Raw genomic sequence first — 22,626 nt, 5'->3', positions numbered from 1 at the left:
AAATGTGACCTCCTTTATTGATCTGTACATGGCGTCTTTCTTTACTATACCCTTTTTAGGATTATGCTTTCTACAATGCTCTGCGTCTTTAAAAACAAGAATTCTGAAATAAGCCAATCACCTGAAACTGAGGAAGTGTCAATGCGAAGACCACATAAAGCCTTCAGCAATCTAACACAAAGCAGAAGTAAGGCAGAGATTGTGCAGAATTAAAGGTGATCGGGGAAGACTGCATTGCTCCGTATATAAAAAAAGGAAGAGAGAGGACAACTCTCACCTCTGGGAGAAGAACTTCCTCCTGCATACAGTGAGGTGGAAGGCTCCGTAATTTCTCCATGGTCTCATACATGCCTTGACAGCTCCGCAGCTTGTCCACTGACCCCAGTGTGTGCCGAAGCAACACAAGACCTACCCGGAAAACAATCTTCACCCCTACAAGACAGGAAGAAATCAGCACCCCTTTTATGTGCGCAGTACAAGGCTATGCTGGTGTCATCACACCCACCTTCACAGAAGAACATATCCCATACACGTAGGACAGAGGACCAAGGAAGAGTACGGGAGAAGATACACATAAACCACTCCGTCATATACAGGATGGGGTCAATCTTAAACTTCTTTAGATGTCTGTAAGCCATGGGGCAAACCCTACGCAACAGGGCAAAGAAAATCTCTCCGTCCAACTGTATGGCTTCCTGTCAGTAGAGAAACAGGTATGAGAAACACTGAGAGGACACCAATCACTGGGGAAGAGGGAAGAAATAAAGTAGAGAGAATAAAGCTTAGACACATATAGAAATGGGGCAGCGGATAGTGGGGAGTAGAGGACATAGACTGGACACACATAGTAATGGGAGAGCAGACAGTTGGGATCGGTGGACAGTGAGTAAAGGTGAAGGAGATAGTGAGGATCGGAGGACAGAAGATGGACACAGTCAGTAAAGGTGGAGGAGATAGTGAGGATCGGAGGACAGAAGGTGGACAGAGTCAGGAAGGATGGAGGAGATAGTGAGGATCGGAGGACAGAAGGTGGACACAGTCAGGAAGGATGGAGGAGATAGTGAGGATCGGAGGACAGAAGGTGGACACAGTCAGGAAGGATGGAGGAGATAGTGAGGATCGGAGGACAGAAGGTGGACACAGTCAGGAAGGATGGAGGACACAGTCAGGAAGGATGGAGGAGATAGTGAGGATCGGAGGACAGAAGGTGGACACAGTCAGGAAGGATGGAGGAGATAGTGAGGATCGGAGGACAGAAGGTGGACACAGTCAGGAAGGATGGAGGAGATAGTGAGGATCGGAGGACAGAAGGTGGACAGTCAGGAAGTATGGAGGAGATAGTGAGGATCGGAGGACAGAAGGTGGACACAGTCAGTAAAGGTGGAGGAGATAGTGAGGATCGGAGGACAGAAGATGGACACAGTCAGGAAGAATGGAGGAGATAGTGAGGATAGGAGGACAGAAGGTGGACACAGTCAGTAAAGGTGGAGGAGATAGTGAGGATCGGAGGACAGAAGGTGGACACAGTCAGTAAAGGTGGAGGAGATAGTGAGGATCGGAGGACAGAAGGTGGACACAGTCAGTAAAGGTGGAGGAGATAGTGAGGATCGGAGGACAGAAGATGGACACAGTCAGGAAGGATGGAGGAGATAGTGAGGATCGGAGGACAGAAGGTGGACACAGTCAGGAAGGATGGAGGAGATAGTGAGGATCGGAGGACAGAAGGTGGACACAGTCAGGAAGGATGGAGGAGATAGTGAGGATCGGAGGACAGAAGATGGACACAATCAGGAAGGATGGAGGAGATAGTGAGGATCGGAGGACAGAAGATGGACACAGTCAGTAAAGGTGGAGGAGATAGTGAGGATCGGAGGACAGAAGGTGGACAGAGTCAGGAAGGATGGAGGAGATAGTGAGGATCGGAGGACAGAAGGTGGACAGAGTCAGGAAGGATGGAGGAGATAGTGAGGATCGGAGGACAGAAGGTGGACACAGTCAGTAAAGGTGGAGGAGATAGTGAGGATCGGAGGACAGAAGCTGGACACAGTCAGGAAGGATAGAGGAGATAGTGAGGATCGGAGGACAGAAGCTGGACACAGTCAGGAAGGATGGAGGAGACAGTCAGTAAAGGTGGAGGAGATAGTGAGGATCGGAGGACAGAAGGTGGACACAGTCAGTAAGGATGGAGGAGATAGTGAGGATCGGAGGACAGAAGCTGGACACAGTCAGGAAGGATGGAGGAGACAGTCAGTAAAGGTGGAGGAGATAGTGAGGATCGGAGGACAGAAGGTGGACACAGTCAGTAAGGATGGAGGAGATAGTGAGGATCGGAGGACAGAAGCTGGACACAGTCAGGAAGGATAGAGGAGATAGTGGGGATCGGAGGACAGAAGGTGGACACAGTCAGTAAAGGTGGAGGAGATAGTGAGGATCGGAGGACAGAAGATGGACACAGTCAGGAAGGATGGAGGAGACAGTCAGTAAAGGTGGAGGAGATAGTGAGGATCGGAGGACAGAAGGTGGACACAGTCAGTAAGGATGGAGGAGATAGTGAGGATCGGAGGACAGAAGGTGGACACAGTCAGGAAGGATGGAGGAGATAGTGAAGATCGGAGGACAGAAGGTGGACACAGTCAGGAAGGATGGAGGAGAGAGTGAGGATCGGAGGACAGAAGGTGGACACAGTCAGGAAGGATGGAGGAGATAGTGAGGATCGGAGGACAGAAGGTGGACACAGTCAGGAAGGATGGAGGAGATAGTGAGGATCGGAGGACAGAAGGTGGACACAGTCAGGAAGGATGGAGGAGATAGTGAGGATCGGAGGACAGAAGGTGGACACAGTCAGGAAGGATGGAGGAGATAGTGAGGATCGGAGGACAGAAGGTGGACACAGTCAGGAAGGATGGAGGAGATAGTGAGGATCGGAGGACAGAAGGTGGACACAGTCAGGAAGGATGGAGGAGATAGTGAGGATCGGAGGACAGAAGCTGGACACAGTCAGGAAGGATGGAGGAGATAGTGAGGATCGGAGGACAAAAGGTGGACAGTCAGTAAAGGTGGAGGAGATAGTGAGGATCGGAGGACAGAAGCTGGACACAGTCAGGAAGGATGGAGGAGATAGTGAGGATCGGAGGACAAAAGGTGGACAGTCAGTAAAGGTGGAGGAGATAGTGAGGATCGGAGGACAGAAGATGGACACAGTCAGGAAGGATGGAGGAGATAGTGAGGATCAGAGGACAGAAGGTGGACACAGTCGGTAAAGGTGGAGGAGATAGTGAGGATCAGAGGACAGAAGGTGGACACAGTCGGTAAAGATGGAGGAGATAGTGAGGATCGGAGGACAGAAGGTGGACACAGTCAGTAAAGGTGGAGGAGATAGTGAGGATCGGAGGACAGAAGGTGGACAGAGTCAGGAAGGATGGAGGAGATAGTGAGGATCGGAGGACAAAAGGTGGACAGTCAGTAAAGGTGGAGGAGATAGTGAGGATCAGAGGACAGAAGGTGGACACAGTCAGTAAAGGTGGAGAAGATAGTGAGGATCAGAGGACAGAAGGTGGACACAGTCGGTAAAGGTGGAGGAGATAGTGAGGATCAGAGGACAGAAGGTGGACACAGTCAGTAAAGGTGGAGGAGATAGTGAGGATCGGAGGACAGAAGATGGACACAGTCAGTAAAGGTCGACATGAATGTAAACTGTAAGTGGTCAGTCACACAAGGGGGGAGGGGTGTTTTTCTCACCAGGCCGGCACTGTAATATCCTGGCAGATACTTGTCACAGATTTGGACCAAACACCAGAATGCTTGCTGGGGGAGGTCAGACAGAAACATTGTGATTAAGCAGAATACAAGGATAACACAATCCCTACTGACATCACTGGAAATCACAGAATTATTACCTCTGCTGGCATGTGCATCAGCAACACCGCGGCCACTGGAGCCTGCGCCTGACAGTAGCCTTCCTCCGGGCGATACACGGTGTACGCCTTCAGTATACGGTACAAGTCCTGCTGCCTGAATGGGGGCCAAACACAGCATTAAGGAACAAGGTCACATTATATACTGACCATAAGAAGCCCCTTTATAACTTTCTACAGCAAACCTACCCCATGAATACCACCCGATATTCTACTCAACCTGTTTTATGTTCTATTCTTAAATGCTTCCCCCCCCCATTATGATTGCATGACCCAATTCATCCCCTTCCTCCCAACACTGCAGAGCCACACTCACCCTCTTCCAACAAAAAAATGCAGAACCCAACCGGTTCTTTTTCTCCTATCAATGCAAAATCCAACTCATCCCCTTCCGCCCAAAATAGCCAAACCTAACTCATCCCTTTCCTCTAACTGCAGGACCCCCCCCCCCCCCCCTCTAGGATGCAAAACCAACTCACCCACTTTCCCTGAAACCTGCAAAACCCAACCCACCCCCCTTCCAGTCAGAAATGCAAAACCCAACCCAACCCCTTCTATCCAACAATGAAGAGCCCAAATAATCACCTTCCACCCAACATTGCAGAACCCAACTCAATCCCTTCCACTCAACAATGCAAAACCCAACACACCCCCCCCCCCTTCCATCCAACAACACAAAACCCAACCCACCCCCTTCCACCCAACATTGCAGAACCCAACTCAATCCCTTCCACTCAACAATGCAAAACCCAACACACCCCCCCCCCCTTCCATCCAACAACACAAAACCCAACCCACCCCCTTCCACCCAACAATGCAGAACCCAGCTCAATCCCTTCCACTCAACAATGCAAAACCCAACACACCCCCCCCCCTTCCATCCAACAACACAAAACCCAACCCACCCCCTTCCACCCAACATTGCAGAACCCAGCTCAATCCCTTCCACTCAACAATGCAAAACCCAACCCAACCCACCCCCTTCCATCCAACAACACAAAACCCAACCCACCCCCTTCCATCCAACAACACAAAACCCAACCCACCCCCTTCCACCCAACAATGCAGAACCAAACTCATCCCCTTCCACCCAACATTGCAGAACCCAACCCACCCCCTTCCACCCAACATTGCAGAACCCAACCCACCCCCTTCCACCCAACATTGCAGAACCCAACCCACCCCCTTCCACCCAACATTGCAGAACCCAACCCACCCCCTTCCACCCAACATTGCAGAACCCAACCCACCCCCTTCCACCCAACATTGCAGAACCCAACCCACCCCCTTCCACCCAACATTGCAGAACCCAACCCACCCCCTCCCATCCAACATTGTAGAACCCAACCCACCCCCTTTCCATCCAACTTTGCAGAACCCAACCCAACCCCTTCCACCTAACAATGCAGAACCCTACTCACCCCCTTCCACTCAACATTGCAGAACCCCACTCAACCCGTCCAACCCAACATTGCAGGACCCAACGTGCCCCCTTCCATCCAACAATGCAGAACCCAACTCACCCCCTCCCATCCAACATTGCAAAACCCTACCCACCCCCTCCCATCCAACATTGCAGAACCCTACCCACCCCCTCCCATCCAACATTGCAGAACCCTACCCACCCCCTCCCATCCAACATTGCAGTAACCAACCCACCCCCTTTCCATCCAATAACGCAAAACCCAATCCACCCCCTTCCACCCAACAATGCAACCCCCCCTCCCCTCCCTTCCAAGGCTGCAAAACCAACTCACCCACTTCCCCTGAAACCTGCAGGACCCAACGTACCCCTTTCTACCCAACAATGCAGAACCCAACCCCCCCCCCCATCCAACATTGCAGAAACCTATCCATCCCCTCCCACCCAACATTGCAGAACCCAACTCACCCCCTTCCACCCAACATTGCAGAACCCTACCCACTCCCTTTCCATCCAACATTGCAGAACCCAACCCATCCCCTTCCACCCAACCATGCAGAACCCAACTTAACCCCTTCCATCCAACAATGCAAAACCCAACTTGTCCCCTTCCATCCAACAATGCAGAACCCAACCCAATCCCTTCCACCCAACAATACAAACCCCCCCCCCCCCCCTTCCAAGGCTGCAAAACCAACTCACCCACTTCCCCTGAAACATGCAGAACCCAACCCACCCCCTTCCAGTCAGAAATGCAAAACCCAAACCAACCCCTTCCACCCAAAATTGCACCCACCCTTCCATTTAGAAATGCAAAACTCAACTCAACCCCTTCTATCCAACAATGAAGAGCCCAACTTATCACCTTGCACCCAACATTGCAGAACCCAACTCAATCCCTTCCACTCAACAATGCAGAACCCAACCCACCCCCTTCCACCCAACATTGCAGAATCCAACTCATCCCCTTCCACCCAACAATGCAGAACCCAACCCACCCCCTTCCACCCAACAATGCAGAACCCAACCCACCCCCTTCCACCCAACAATGCAGAACCCAACCCACCCCCTTCCACCCAACATTGCAGAACCCAACCCACCCCCTTCCACCCAACATTGCAGAACCCAACCCACCCCCTTCCACCCAACATTGCAGAACCCAACCCACCCCCTTCCACCCAACATTGCAGAACCCAACTCATCCCCTTCCACCCAACATTGCAGAACCCAACCCACCCCCTTCCACCCAACATTGCAGAACCCAACCCACCCCCTTCCACCCAACATTGCAGAACCCAACCCACCCCCTTCCACCCAACATTGCAGAACCCAACTCATCCCTTTCCACCCAACATTGCAGAACCCTACCCACTCCCTTTCCATCCAACATTGCAGAACCCAACCCATCCCCTTCCATCCAACCATGCAGAACCCAACTTAACCCCTTCCATCCAACAATGCAAAACCCAACTGGTCCCCTTCCATCCAACAATGCAGAACCCAACCCAATCCCTTCCACCCAACAATACAACCCCCCCCCCCTCCAAGGCTGCAAAACCAACTCACCCACTTCCCCTGAAACATGCAGAACCCAACCCACCCCCTTCCAGTCAGAAATGCAAAACCCAAACCAAGCCCTTCCACCCAAAATTGCACCCACCCTTCCATTTAGAAATGCAAAACTCAACTCAACCCCTTCTATCCAACAATGAAGAGCCCAACTTATCACCTTGCACCCAACATTGCAGAACCCAACTCAATCCCTTCCACTCAACAATGCAGAACCCAACTCAATCCCTTCCACCCAACAATGCAGAACCCAACCCACCCCCTTCCACCCAACATTGCAGAACCCAACAACGCAAAACCCAACCCACCCAACAATGCAGAACCCAACTCAATCCCTTCCACTCAACATTGCAGAACCCCACTCAACGCGTTCCACCCAAAAATGCAGAACCCAACCCACCCCCTTCCACCCAACGTTGCAAAATCCAACCCACCCCCTTCCACCCAACATTGCAGAACCCAACTCACCCCCTTTCCATCCAACAACGCAAAACCCAACCCACCCCCTTCCACCCAACAATGCGGAACCCAACTCAATCCCTCCCATCCAACATTGCAAAACCCAACCCATCCCCTTCCATCCAACATTGCAGAACCCAACTTAACCCCTTCCACCCAACCATGCAGAACCCAACTTAACCCCTTCCACCCAACCATGCAGAACCCAACTTAACCCCTTCCACCCAACCATGCAGAACCCAACTTAACCCCTCCCAACAATGTAGAACCCAACTTAACCCCTTCCATCCAACAACCCAAAACCCGACCAACCCCCTTCCAACAACAATGCAAAACACAACTCAATGCCTTCCACCCAACAATGCAAACCCCAACTCATCCCCTTCCACCCAACAATGCAGAACCCAACTCAATCCCTTCCACCCAACTAACCCCCTTCCACCCTACAATGCAAAACCCAACCCACACGCTTTCAGCCAACAATCCACCCCCTTCCATTAAACTTCTAAAAACTCAACTCAATCCCCTCCATCCAACAATGCAGAACCCAGCTCAACCCCTTCCATCCAAAAATTTAGAACCCAACTACCTTCTGTCCAACTCTATGGAACTAAACACTGCAGAATCCAAATCACCCCCAAACCATGGACCACACCTAACCTGCCCCTTCCCTCACTCCAGACTGCCATCCTTAAAAGGAGAAGTCCAGTCTGAGCTTTTTAGGCTGGGCTTCTCCTATGGGTCACAGGAGTGCAAGTTGTTTTACACTCCTGTGACCAGTTTTCAGTGGAGAGCGGTCTGAAGTCCGCTCTCTCCGCTGAAGACACTGCTATCAGTCAAGGCACCGCGACATCCCGACTTCCAAAGTCTGGATCCGCCAGCTGCCTTAAATGATGGCAGTCTCAATGAGCTGCCCCACCATAGCCAGCTCAGCGATCCAATGAGCATGGAGGAGCAGAGAAGGAGTGATGCTGACTGACAGTCAGCATCTCTCTGCTCGGGAACGAGTGAGAATCAAGTTATGTTCGGTGAGAACCAGCGGTGTTCGGTTCTCAGAGCAGAGACAGTGGGGGTAAGCTGCAGCATCCACGAAGGTAAGTATGAATAGCCAAAAAAAGCCAAACCCACTTCTCTTAACTCCCAGGCCACCCCTACCTGCCCCCCAGTAGCACCCCAGAGTACCACCCCCATTCTACAATTCCCCACCTCAAACTGCCTTCCCAACTCACACTCCGCCCCCCTCAGACCACCATTACCCACCATGCCTTTCTCCCCATCCCAATCCCCAAGACTACCCCTGCCTGAGGCCACCCCAAATCATTAACTTCTCCCACAGACCACTATCCTGCCCCAACCCCACCCCAAACTACAAATCCCAACTCACCCATGTCCCCCGCGTGCAGCAAACATTTCATGGAATGGGAACTGCCGGTGAAGATCTTTCTCTATCACATCCAGCCACTTGGGGTCTCCAGGATGTCTCTCCAACTCCTGCAACACAACAATCATATAGTTTAGGGAGGATAGTGATCACTGACCATCATACAGAGGATAGTGATCACTGACCATCATACAGAGGATAGTGACCATCATACAGAGGATAGTGACCATCATACAGAGAGGATAGTGATCATCATACAGAGGATAGTGATCATCATACAGAGGACAGTGATCATCATACAGAGGATAGTGACCATCATACAGAGGATAGTGATCATCATACAGAGGATAGTGATCATCATACAGAGGATAGTGATCATCATACCGAGGATAGTGATCATCATACAGAGGATAGTGATCATCATACAGAGGATAGTGACCATCATACAGAGGATAGTGATCATCATACAGAGGATAGTGATCATCATACAGAGGATAGTGACCATCATACAGAGGATAGTGACCATCATACAGAGGATAGTGATCATCATACAGAGGATAGTGATCATCATACAGAGGATAGTGATCATCATACAGAGAGGATAGTGATCATCATACAGAGGATAGTGATCATCATACAGAGAGGATAGTGATCATCATACAGAGGATAGTGATCATCATACAGAATATAGTGATCATCATACAGAGGATAGTGATCATCATACAGAGGATAGTGATCATCATACAGAGGATAGTGATCATCATACAGAGAGGATAGTGATCATCATACAGAGAGGATAGTGATCATCATACAGAGAGGATAGTGATCATCATACAGAGAGGATAGTGATCATCATACAGAGGATAGTGATCATCATACAGAGGATAGTGATCATCATACAGAGGATAGTGATCATCATACAGAGGATAGTGATCATCATACAGAGGATAGTGATCATCATACAGAGAGGATAGTGATCATCATACAGAGGATAGTGATCATCATACAGAGGATAGTGATCATCATACAGAGGATAGTGATCATCATACAGAGAGGATAGTGATCATCATACAGAGGATAGTGATCATCATACAGAGGATAGTGATCATCATACAGAGGATAGTGACCATCATACAGAGGATAGTGATCATCATACAGAGGATAGTGATCATCATACAGAGAGGATAGTGATCATCATACAGAGAGGATAGTGATCATCATACAGAGGATAGTGATCATCATACAGAGAGGATAGTGATCATCATACAGAAGATAGTGATCATCATACAGAGGATAGTGATCATCATACAGAGAGGATAGTGATCATCATACAGAGGATAGTGATCATCATACAGAGGATAGTGATCATCATACAGAGAGGATAGTGATCATCATACAGAGGATAGTGATCATCATACAGAGGATAGTGATCATCATACAGAGAGGATAGTGATCATCATACAGAGAGGATAGTGATCATCATACAGAGAGGATAGTGATCATCATACAGAAGATAGTGATCATCATACAGAGGATAGTGATCATCATACAGAGAGGATAGTGATCATCATACAGAGGATAGTGATCATCATACAGAGGATAGTGATCATCATACAGAGGATAGTGATCATCATACAGAGGATAGTGATCATCATACAGAGAGGATAGTGATCATCATACAGAGGATAGTGATCATCATACAGAGGATAGTGATCATCATACAGAGGATAGTGATCATCATACAGAGGATAGTGATCATCATACAGAGGATAGTGATCATCATACAGAGGATAGTGATCATCATACAGAGGATAGTGATCATCATACAGAGGATAGTGATCATCATACAGAGGATAGTGATCATCATACAGAGGATAGTGATCATCATACAGAGGATAGTGATCATCATACAGAGGATAGTGATCATCATACAGAGGATAGTGATCATCATACAGAGGATAGTGACCATCATACAGAGGATAGTGATCATCATACAGAGAGGATAGTGATCATCATACAGAGAGGATAGTGATCATCATACAGAGAGGATAGTGATCATCATACAGAGGATAGTGATCATCATACAGAAGATAGTGATCATCATACAGAGGATAGTGATCATCATACAGAGAGGATAGTGATCATCATACAGAGAGGATAGTGATCATCATACAGAGGATAGTGATCATCATACAGAGAGGATAGTGATCATCATACAGAAGATAGTGATCATCATACAGAGGATAGTGATCATCATACAGAGAGGATAGTGATCATCATACAGAGGATAGTGATCATCATACAGAGGATAGTGATCATCATACAGAGAGGATAGTGATCATCATACAGAGGATAGTGATCATCATACAGAGGATAGTGATCATCATACAGAGAGGATAGTGATCATCATACAGAGAGGATAGTGATCATCATACAGAGGATAGTGATCATCATACAGAGGATAGTGATCATCATACAGAGAGGATAGTGATCATCATACAGAGGATAGTGATCATCATACAGAGGATAGTGATCATCATACAGAGGATAGTGATCATCATACAGAGGATAGTGATCATCATACAGAGGATAGTGATCATCATACAGAGGATAGTGATCATCATACAGAGGATAGTGATCATCATACAGAGGATAGTGATCATCATACAGAGGATAGTGATCATCATACAGAGGATAGTGATCATCATACAGAGGATAGTGATCATCATACAGAGGATAGTGATCATCATACAGAGGATAGTGATCATCATACAGAGGATAGTGATCATCATACAGAGAGGATAGTGATCATCATACAGAGAGGATAGTGATCATCATACAGAGAGGATAGTGATCATCATACAGAGGATAGTGATCATCATACAGAGGATAGTGATCATCATACAGAGGATAGTGATCATCATACAGAGAGGATAGTGATCATCATACAGAGGATAGTGATCATCATACAGAGGATAGTGATCATCATACAGAGGATAGTGATCATCATACAGAGAGGATAGTGATCATCATACAGAGGATAGTGATCATCATACAGAGAGGATAGTGATCATCATACAGAGAGGATAGTGATCATCATACAGAGAGGATAGTGATCATCATACAGAAGATAGTGATCATCATACAGAGGATAGTGATCATCATACAGAGAGGATAGTGATCATCATACAGAGGATAGTGATCATCATACAGAGGATAGTGATCATCATACAGAGGATAGTGATCATCATACAGAGGATAGTGATCATCATACAGAGAGGATAGTGATCATCATACAGAGGATAGTGATCATCATACAGAGGATAGTGATCATCATACAGAGGATAGTGATCATCATACAGAGGATAGTGATCATCATACAGAGGATAGTGATCATCATACAGAGGATAGTGATCATCATACAGAGGATAGTGATCATCATACAGAGGATAGTGATCATCATACAGAGGATAGTGATCATCATACAGAGGATAGTGATCATCATACAGAGGATAGTGATCATCATACAGAGGATAGTGATCATCATACAGAGGATAGTGATCATCATACAGAGGATAGTGACCATCATACAGAGAGGATAGTGATCATCATACAGAGGATAGTGATCATCATACAGAGAGGATAGTGATCATCATACAGAGAGGATAGTGATCATCATACAGAGAGGATAGTGATCATCATACAGAGGATAGTGATCATCATACAGAAGATAGTGATCATCATACAGAGGATAGTGATCATCATACAGAGAGGATAGTGATCATCATACAGAGAGGATAGTGATCATCATACAGAGGATAGTGATCATCATACAGAGAGGATAGTGATCATCATACAGAAGATAGTGATCATCATACAGAGGATAGTGATCATCATACAGAGAGGATAGTGATCATCATACAGAGGATAGTGACCATCATACAGAGGATAGTGATCATCATACAGAGAGGATAGTGATCATCATACAGAGAGGATAGTGATCATCATACAGAGGATAGTGATCATCATACAGAGAGGATAGTGATCATCATACAGAGGATAGTGATCATCATACAGAGGATAGTGATCATCATACAGAGAGGATAGTGATCATCATACAGAGAGGATAGTGATCATCATACAGAGGATAGTGATCATCATACAGAGGATAGTGATCATCATACAGAGAGGATAGTGATCATCATACAGAGGATAGTGATCATCATACAGAGGATAGTGATCATCATACAGAGGATAGTGATCATCATACAGAGGATAGTGATCATCATACAGAGGATAGTGATCATCATACAGAGGATAGTGATCATCATACAGAGGATAGTGATCATCATACAGAGGATAGTGATCATCATACAGAGGATAGTGATCATCATACAGAGGATAGTGATCATCATACAGAGGATAGTGATCATCATACAGAGGATAGTGATCATCATACAGAGGATAGTGACCATCATACAGAGGATAGTGATCATCATACAGAGGATAGTGATCATCATACAGAGGATAGTGATCATCATACAGAGGATAGTGATCATCATACAGAGAGGATAGTGATCATCATACAGAGAGGATAGTGATCATCATACAGAGAGGATAGTGATCATCATACAGAGGATAGTGATCATCATACAGAGGATAGTGATCATCATACAGAATATAGTGATCATCATACAGAGGATAGTGATCATCATACAGAGGATAGTGATCATCATACAGAGGATAGTGATCATCATACAGAGGATAGTGATCATCATACAGAATATAGTGATCATCATACAGAGGATAGTGATCATCATACAGAGGATAGTGATCATCATACAGAGGATAGTGATCATCATACAGAGAGGATAGTGATCATCATACAGAGGATAGTGATCATCATACAGAGAGGATAGTGATCATCATACAGAGAGGATAGTGATCATCATACAGAGGATAGTGATCATCATACAGAGGATAGTGATCATCATACAGAGGATAGTGATCATCATACAGAGAGGATAGTGATCATCATACAGAGAGGATAGTGATCATCATACAGAGGATAGTGACCATCATACAGAGGATAGTGATCATCATACAGAGGATAGTGATCATCATACAGAGAGGATAGTGATCATCATACAGAGAGGATAGTGATCATCATACAGAGAGGATAGTGATCATCATACAGAGGATAGTGATCATCATACAGAGGATAGTGACCATCATACAGAGGATAGTGATCATCATACAGAGGATAGTGATCATCATACAGAGGATAGTGATCATCATACAGAGGATAGTGACCATCATACAGAGGATAGTGATCATCATACAGAGGATAGTGATCATCATACAGAGGATAGTGATCATCATACAGAGAGGATAGTGATCATCATACAGAGGATAGTGATCATCATACAGAGGATAGTGATCATCATACAGAGAGGATAGTGACCATCATACAGAGGATAGTGATCATCATACAGAGAGGATAGTGATCATCATACAGAGGATAGTGATCATCATACAGAGGATAGTGATCATCATACAGAGGATAGTGATCATCATACAGAGAGGATAGTGATCATCATACAGAGAGGATAGTGATCATCATACAGAGGATAGTGATCATCATACAGAGGATAGTGATCATCATACAGAGAGGATAGTGATCATCATACAGAGGATAGTGATCATCATACAGAGGATAGTGATCATCATACAGAGGATAGTGATCATCATACAGAGGATAGTGATCATCATACAGAGGATAGTGATCATCATACAGAGGATAGTGATCATCATACAGAGGATAGTGATCATCATACAGAGGATAGTGATCATCATACAGAGAGGATAGTGATCATCATACAGAGAGGATAGTGATCATCATACAGAGGATAGTGATCATCATACAGAGGATAGTGATCATCATACAGAGGATAGTGATCATCATACAGAGAGGATAGTGATCATCATACAGAGAGGATAGTGATCATCATACAGAGGATAGTGATCATCATACAGAGGATAGTGATCATCATACAGAGAGGATAGTGATCATCATACAGAGAGGATAGTGATCATCATACAGAGGATAGTGATCATCATACAGAGGATAGTGATCATCATACAGAGGATAGTGATCATCATACAGAGGATAGTGATCATCATACAGAGGATAGTGATCATCATACAGAGGATAGTGATCATCATACAGAGGATAGTGATCATCATACAGAGGATAGTGATCATCATACAGAGGATAGTGATCATCATACAGAGGATAGTGATCATCATACAGAGGATAGCGCACACAGGCAGGAATTACCTCGAACTTCCCCGGGTTCTTGCTGAGGAGATGGTGACTGTTGGAGAGATATTGCCACGCACGCGCACGTAGAGAAGATGGGATTCCTTTTCTACATCGCAGCTTCACCTGTACATGAGACAGAAGGGAGGTTAGTGAACACTGTCCCTGGACTATACCATTCTGTCCTACCAAATGTATGCGCTCCCCTATAGGTGGGTGACATAGTTCTCACCTTCTGGAATCGCCGCATCAGCCATTTGTCCCAATGATTGAACATGTCCAGCCACTTCAACTCTCTCTGCCGGGCGATTTCCACAGAAATGGAGCCCTCCCTGCAAGAGAAAGAACATCACCGTTCTATTCCTGACCATCACCATCCAAACCCCAACCTTCCCCACCCCACTACTGACCACCATCATCCAAAACCCGACCATCACCACCCCACTACTGACCATCACAACTCTATTCCTGACCGTCTCCATCCCACTCCCGACCATCACCATCCAAACACCGACCTTCACCATCCCACTACTGACCATCACAACTTTATTCCTGACCATCTCCGTCCCACTCCCGACCATCACCATCCAAACACCGACCATCACAACTCTATTCCTGACCATCACCACCATCCCACTACTGACCATCACAACTCTATTCCTGACCGTCTCCATCCCACTCCCGACCATCACCATCCAAACACCGACCTTCACCATCCCACTACTGACCATCACAACTTTATTCCTGACCATCTCCGTCCCACTCCCGACCATCACCATCCAAACACCGACCATCACAACTCTATTCCTGACCATCACCACCATCCCACTACTGACCATCACAACTCTATTCCTGACCGTCTCCATCCCACTCCCAACCATCGCTGTCCCACTCCCAACCATCGCCGTCCCACTACTGACCATTACAAGTCTATCCCTGACCGTCTCTGTCCCACTCCCGACCATCACCACCCCACTACTGACCATCACAACTCTATTCCTGACCGTCTCCGTCCCACTCCCGACCATCACCATCCAAACACCGACCATCACAACTCTATTCCTGACCATCACCACCATCCCACTACTGACCATCACAACTTTATTCCTGACCGTCTCCGTCCCACTCCCAACCATCGCTGTCCCACTCCCAACCATCGCCGTCCCACTACTGACCATTACAAGTCTATCCCTGACCGTCTCTGTCCCACTCCCGACCATCACCACCCCACTACTGACCATCACAACTTTATTCCTGACCGTCTCCGTCCCACTCCCAACCATCGCTGTCCCACTCCCAACCATCGCCGTCCCACTACTGACCATTACAAGTCTATCCCTGACCGTCTCTGTCCCACTCCCGACCATCACCACCCCACTACTGACCATCACAACTCTATTCCTGACCGTCTCCGTCCCACTCCCGACCATCACCATCCAAACACCGACCATCACAACTCTATTCCTGACCATCACCACCATCCCACTACTGACCATCACAACTTTATTCCTGACCGTCTCCGTCCCACTCCCAACCATCGCTGTCCCACTCCCAACCATCGCCGTCCCACTACTGACCATTACAAGTCTATCCCTGACCGTCTCTGTCCCACTCCCGACCATCACCACCCCACTACTGACCATCACAACTTTATTCCTGACCGTCTCCGTCCCACTCCCAACCATCGCTGTCCCACTCCCAACCATCGCCGTCCCACTACTGACCATTACAAGTCTATCCCTGACCGTCTCTGTCCCACTCCCGACCATCACCATCCCACTACTGACCATCACAACTCTATTCCTGACCATCTCCGTCCCACTCCCGACCATCACCATCCAAACACCGACCATCACAACTCTATTCCTGACCATCACCACCATCCCACTACTGACCATCACAACTTTATTCCTGACCATCTCCGTCCCACTCCCGACCATCCAAACACCGACCATCACAACTCTATTCCTGACCATCACCACCATCCCACTACTGACCATCACAACTTTATTCCTGACCATCTCCGTCCCACTCCCGACCATCCAAACACCGACCATCACAACTCTATTCCTGACCATCACCACCATCCCACTACTGACCATCACAACTTTATTCCTGACCGTCTCCGTCCCACTCCCAACCATCGCTGTCCCACTCCCAACCATCGCCGTCCCACTACTGACCATTACAAGTCTATCCCTGACCGTCTCCGTCCCACTCCCAACCATCGCTGTCCCACTCCCAACCATCGCCGTCCCACTACTGACCATCACAACTCTATTCCTGACCGTCTCCGTCCCACTCCCAACCATCGCTGTCCCACTCCCAACCATCGCCGTCCCACTACTGACCATTACAAGTCTATCCCTGACCGTCTCCGTCCCACTCCCAACCATCGCTGTCCCACTCCCAACCATCGCCGTCCCACTACTGACCATTACAACTCTATTCCTGACCGTCTCCGTCCCACTCCCAACCATCGCTGTCCCACTCCCAACCATCGCCGTCCCACTACTGACCATCACAACTCTATTCCTGACCGTCTCCGTCCCACTCCCAACCATCGCTGTCCCACTCCCAACCATCGCCGTCCCACTACTGACCATCACAACTCTATTCCTGACCATCTCCGTCCCACTCCCGACCATCACCATCCAAACACCGACCATCACAACTCTATTCCTGACCATCACCACCATCCCACTACTGACCATCACAACTCTATTCCTGACCGTCTCCGTCCCACTCCCGACCATCACCATCCAAACACCGACCATCACAACTCTATTCCTGACCGTCTCCGTCCCACTCCCAACCATCGCTGTCCCACTCCCAACCATCGCCGTCCCACTACTGACCATTACAAGTCTATCCCTGACCGTCTCCGTCCCACTCCCAACCATCGCCGTCCCACTACTGACCATTACAACTCTATTCCTGACCGTCTCCATCCCACTCCCGACCATCACCATCCAAACCCCGACCTTCACCACCCCACTACTGACCATCACAACTCTATTCCTGACCGTCTCCATCCCACTCCCGACCATCACCATCCAAACCCCGACCTTCACCATCCCACTACTGACCATCACAACTTTATTCCTGACCATCTCCGTCCCACTCCCGACCATCACCATCCAAACACCGACCATCACAACTCTATTCCTGACCATCACCACCATCCCACTACTGACCATCACAACTTTATTCCTGACCATCTCCGTCCCACTCCCGACCATCACCATCCAAACACCGACCATCACAACTCTATTCCTGACCATCACCACCATCCCACTACTGACCATCACAACTTTATTCCTGACCGTCTCCGTCCCACTCCCAACCATCGCTGTCCCACTCCCAACCATCGCCGTCCCACTACTGACCATTACAAGTCTATCCCTGACCGTCTCCGTCCCACTCCCAACCATCGCTGTCCCACTCCCAACCATCGCCGTCCCACTACTGACCATTACAACTCTATTCCTGACCGTCTCCGTCCCACTCCCAACCATCGCTGTCCCACTCCCAACCATCGCCGTCCCACTACTGACCATTACAAGTCTATCCCTGACCGTCTCTGTCCCACTCCCAACCATCGCTGTCCCACTCCCAACCATCGCCGTCCCACTACTGACCATTACAAGTCTATCCCTGACCGTCTCTGTCCCACTCCCGACCATCACCATCCCACTACTGACCATCACAACTCTATTCCTGACCGTCTCCGTCCCACTCCCGACCATCACCGTTCTATTCCTGATCACCATTCAAATCCCAACCATCACAGTTCTTATACCCGACCATCACCATTCAAATCTCCACCATCACCATCCAATCCCCGACCATCGCCATCCCGCTACTGACCATCACAACTCTATTCCTGACCATCACCATCCAAACCCCGACCATCACCATCCCACTACTGACCATCACAACTCTATTCCTGACCGTCTCCGACCCACTCCCGACCATCACAACTCTATCCCTGACCATCGCCATCCAAATCCCGATCCATCGCCATCCAAATCTCGATCTATCACCATCCCACTCCAGACCACCACCGTTCTATTCCTGACTATCACCATTCTATTCCTGATCACCTTTCAAATCCCAACCATTACAGTTCTTATACCCGAGCATCACCATTCAAATCTCCACCATCACCACCCAATCCCTGACCATCACCAACCAATCTACCAATCTCTGACCATCACCATCCAAATCCCGATCCATCACCATCCAAATCCCGATCCATCACCATCCCACTCCAGGCCACCACCGTTCCTTTTCCTTGCCCATCATCATCCAAAGCCCGACCATCGTTGTCATACTCCCGACCATCACCATCCAAACCCGACTATCACAGTTCTATTCCCGACCATCATCATACCGCACCCAGACCAGACCCCCAACTTCCCCGGTTACCCAGGCCCTCCGCTTTCCCGGTTGCCCAGACCAGGCCCTCCACTTCCCCAGACCAGGCCCCCAGCTTCCCCGGTTGCCCAGACCAGGCCCTCCGCTTCCCCAGACCCGCAGCTTCCCCGGTTGCCCAGACCGGGCCCTCCGCTTCCCCAGACCGGGCCCTCCGCTTCCCCGGTTGCCCAGACCAGGCCCTCCACACTGGACATCCATCTTTTCTGGAAGAGCACCCCTCTGAGATGACGGGGGAAGGCTACACATACATCTATACATAGTACTGCAGCCCCCCTCTTACATGAGGGGTGAGATTGTTCTTCACATACTGACCCGTTGCCGCTGAACTGGTTTCCTCCCAGGAAGCCGTACTTGTCGGTCCTGCGGTAGGGCATGCCGTTGATCTCAGAGTCCGAGCCCAGAGAGCTGGCGTCATCCAGGTGGCTGAGGGACTCCATCGTGCCTGACATTAGGCTGACAGAGTCCAGGTAGCTGAGTGTGTCGGGGGCGGGGGCCTTGGACCTGAAGCTGGACAGGGAGACGGTGTCAAGGCTGAGGGAAGGCTCCTGCTCCCGTATGGAAGGGGCGTGGCCGGGGTAGAGGGAGGATCGAGGTGGAATGGGAAGTGGGGGTTTGGAGGACACGCTCCGATGGGGACTTGAAGGGTCATTGATACGACTTGGAGAGAGGGATGTCCCCAGCTGGGTGGGAGGTGGACCCATGGGAGGAAGGTTGCTCGTCTGAGAGGTGGAATTTTGGCCAGGCAAAGCCTTCTTCTCCTGCTGCTGCTGAGGGAGGGTGGAGGAAGCGGGTGGACCAATCGCAGAGGCCGGTGGGGGAGCTGCGGAGCTCTGTGAGGAACCATCGGGGAGGGTGCTCTCTGGTGGGACTCTAATGTCCGGGGTAGAAGAGTTCTGCGGCTGCTCTGTAGACGTTGTGGCCGGGGGTACGGAGGGCTCATTCTGCCCGCCACGTGTTGGAGCCTCTGTGGGGGTTGGGCCCTGCGTCACAGGTGATTGGGGCCCCATTTTCTCAGCTGCGGTATCGGGGTCAGACATCACAGGGGGCGCTGCAATCATTTCTTCACCGCGCTTATTCAGGAGCGACGCCACAGTGCCCCGAGCCCGCTGTCCGCCATCTTGTGACGTCTCCTGTATTGCCAGATTATCGGGCAGTTGGGATGTTCTTTGGCCCTGAGATGGATCGAGGTGTGGCAGGGAGTCCTGCGGGGGCGGTACCCTCTGTGCGGCCATGTGCTCTACGGGTACCTCCCCCGAGGTCTGTACTGCACTTCTCTCCTCCAGAGGCAGTATTAGGGTGACTCCTTGTCCAGTGTTGATGTGTGTGGGTAGAGGGGCGGGGCCTTGTGTTGGAGGGCCCCCGAGGTTCTCCGGGACCTTTCTTGGCATTACCCACACAGGTCTGATCAGTGCGGCTTTTCTTGGAGAGTCCCTCGGGGGTGGGGTCAGCTCATCAGGAGGGGGAGGGCTGACAGTGACCATTGCCCGGCTCTCCGATGTGGCGTATATTGGCGGTATGGGCCCCGAATCTGGTACACCAGTGGCCGCCCCAGTCTGTGGGGGCCCCTGGCTCTCGGTCACTGTGTGTTGTGGTGGTACAGGCCTCAGATTTGGCACACTGGTGGTACTCCCAGGCGCTGGGGGCCCCTTGCTCTCTGGCATGGTGTACTGTGGTGGTAAGGGCCCCGGATCCTGCACAGTGGTGATGCTCCCGGCCGGTGGGGGCCCTATTTCTGGCCCTGTGGTGGTACTCCCAAGCAGCAGGGGCCCCTGGTTCTCGGGAACGGTATACTGCAGCGGTGGGGGCCCCGGTTCTTGTACAATGGTAGTACTCCCTGGTGGTAGGTGGCCGTGGCTCTCAGATAAGATGTATTGGTGTGGTAGGGGCCCCTGGCTCTCGGTGACAGTGTATTGGTGTGGTACGGGCCCTTGGCTCTCGGTAACGGTGTATTGTGGTAGTAGGGGCCCCGGATGGGGCGTAGCGGTGGTATTCCCAGGTTGTAGGGGCCCCTGGCTCTCGGGAGGGCTGTGTCTGGGTGGTAGGGGCCCCAGATCGGTGGTATTCCCAGGTTGTAGGGGCCCCTGGCTCTCGGGAGCACTGTATCGATGTTGTAGGGGCCCCTGGCTCTCGGTAACAATGTATCCGGGCCCTTGGCTCTCGGTACTGCTGTATCGGTGTTGTAGGGGCCCCTGGCTCTCGGGAGCGCTGTATCGGTGTTGTAGGGGCCCCTGGCTCTCGCTGTGTAGGGGCCCCTGGCTCTCGCTGTGTCGGGGCCCCTGGCTCTCGCTGTGTCGGGGCCCCTGGCTCTCGCTGTGTCGGGGCCCCTGGCTCTCGCTGTGTCGGGGCCCCTGGCTCTCGCTGTGTCGGGGCCCCTGGCTCTCGCTGTGTCGGGGCCCCTGGCTCTCGCTGTGTAGGGGCCCCTGGCTCTCGCTGTGTCGGGGCCCCTGGCTCTCGCTGTGTCGGGGCCCCTGGCTCTCGCTGTGTCGGGGCCCCTGGCTCTCGGTGTTCCCAGGCGGTGGGGGTCCCATCCTCTCGGTATCCATAGACTGTAGTGGAGGGCTCCTCTCCTCTGAGGTAATAGATCGGCCCTCCATGACGATCAGCACTCTCTGGGTGACTGTTGCCCTCTCTGGGGTCCCTGGCTGTCCTCCGGGGCCCCGGGCCTCGCTGGGCTCTCTGTGGGGCCGGCGCTCCATGGAGCCTTTCCGGGGGGGCGGCACGGGCCGGGGCCCCGGCGGAGAGGAGCAGGGCCCGGGCGGGGGAGGCTCCATGTCGGGGCTCTGCAGCGCTCACCGGCCCAAATGACAGCGGAGAGTAACCACCAATCCCTGTCCAGCCCTGCCAGAACCTCGGCCAATCAGCGAGCGGCAGGAAGAGGGCGGGGACCTAGATGCAGCCAATTAGTCTGAGCGACACGTATGGCTGTCCGAGTACGAATGTAAGATAAACGGTGACTGGCTAAGCTTAAGGCCACCTGACCAATCAGGGGCCTGGTGAGTGCAGGGCGCAGAAGGGCGGAGCCCGGAACCAGGAAAAGGAAGTAGCGGTCTCCGAAAAAAGGGCGGAGTCTCAGCCAATCAGCGTTCAGCGCCAGGCCGCCTGACCAATCAACTCTAGG

General features: G+C 50.2%; 1 protein-coding gene across 1 annotated transcript in view; it reads right to left on the bottom strand.

Annotated features, from left to right (window-relative positions):
• The window catches only part of LOC141148120 (uncharacterized), a 36,392-nt gene extending 14,030 nt beyond the window's left edge, over nt 1–22,362 (bottom strand). Inside the window, exons 1-8 of the mRNA XM_073635285.1 lie at nt 19,821–22,362; nt 15,301–15,400; nt 15,087–15,194; nt 8,750–8,856; nt 3,897–4,011; nt 3,739–3,804; nt 506–695; nt 278–432 (exon numbers count right to left, since the gene is read on the bottom strand). Of these exons, the coding sequence (XP_073491386.1) occupies nt 278–432; nt 506–695; nt 3,739–3,804; nt 3,897–4,011; nt 8,750–8,856; nt 15,087–15,194; nt 15,301–15,400; nt 19,821–22,279 (3,300 nt within the window). The 5' untranslated portion in view covers nt 22,280–22,362. The remainder of the gene's footprint in view (nt 1–277; nt 433–505; nt 696–3,738; nt 3,805–3,896; nt 4,012–8,749; nt 8,857–15,086; nt 15,195–15,300; nt 15,401–19,820) is intronic.
• Between the last annotated feature and the right edge of the window lie 264 nt (nt 22,363–22,626).

This window comes from Aquarana catesbeiana, linkage group LG06 (assembly GCF_042186555.1).
Source record: "Aquarana catesbeiana isolate 2022-GZ linkage group LG06, ASM4218655v1, whole genome shotgun sequence".
Taxonomy (NCBI): domain Eukaryota; kingdom Metazoa; phylum Chordata; class Amphibia; order Anura; family Ranidae; genus Aquarana; species Aquarana catesbeiana.
The sequence above is the reverse complement of the archived record's forward strand: the minus strand, read 5'-3'. Positions and strand labels throughout refer to the sequence as shown.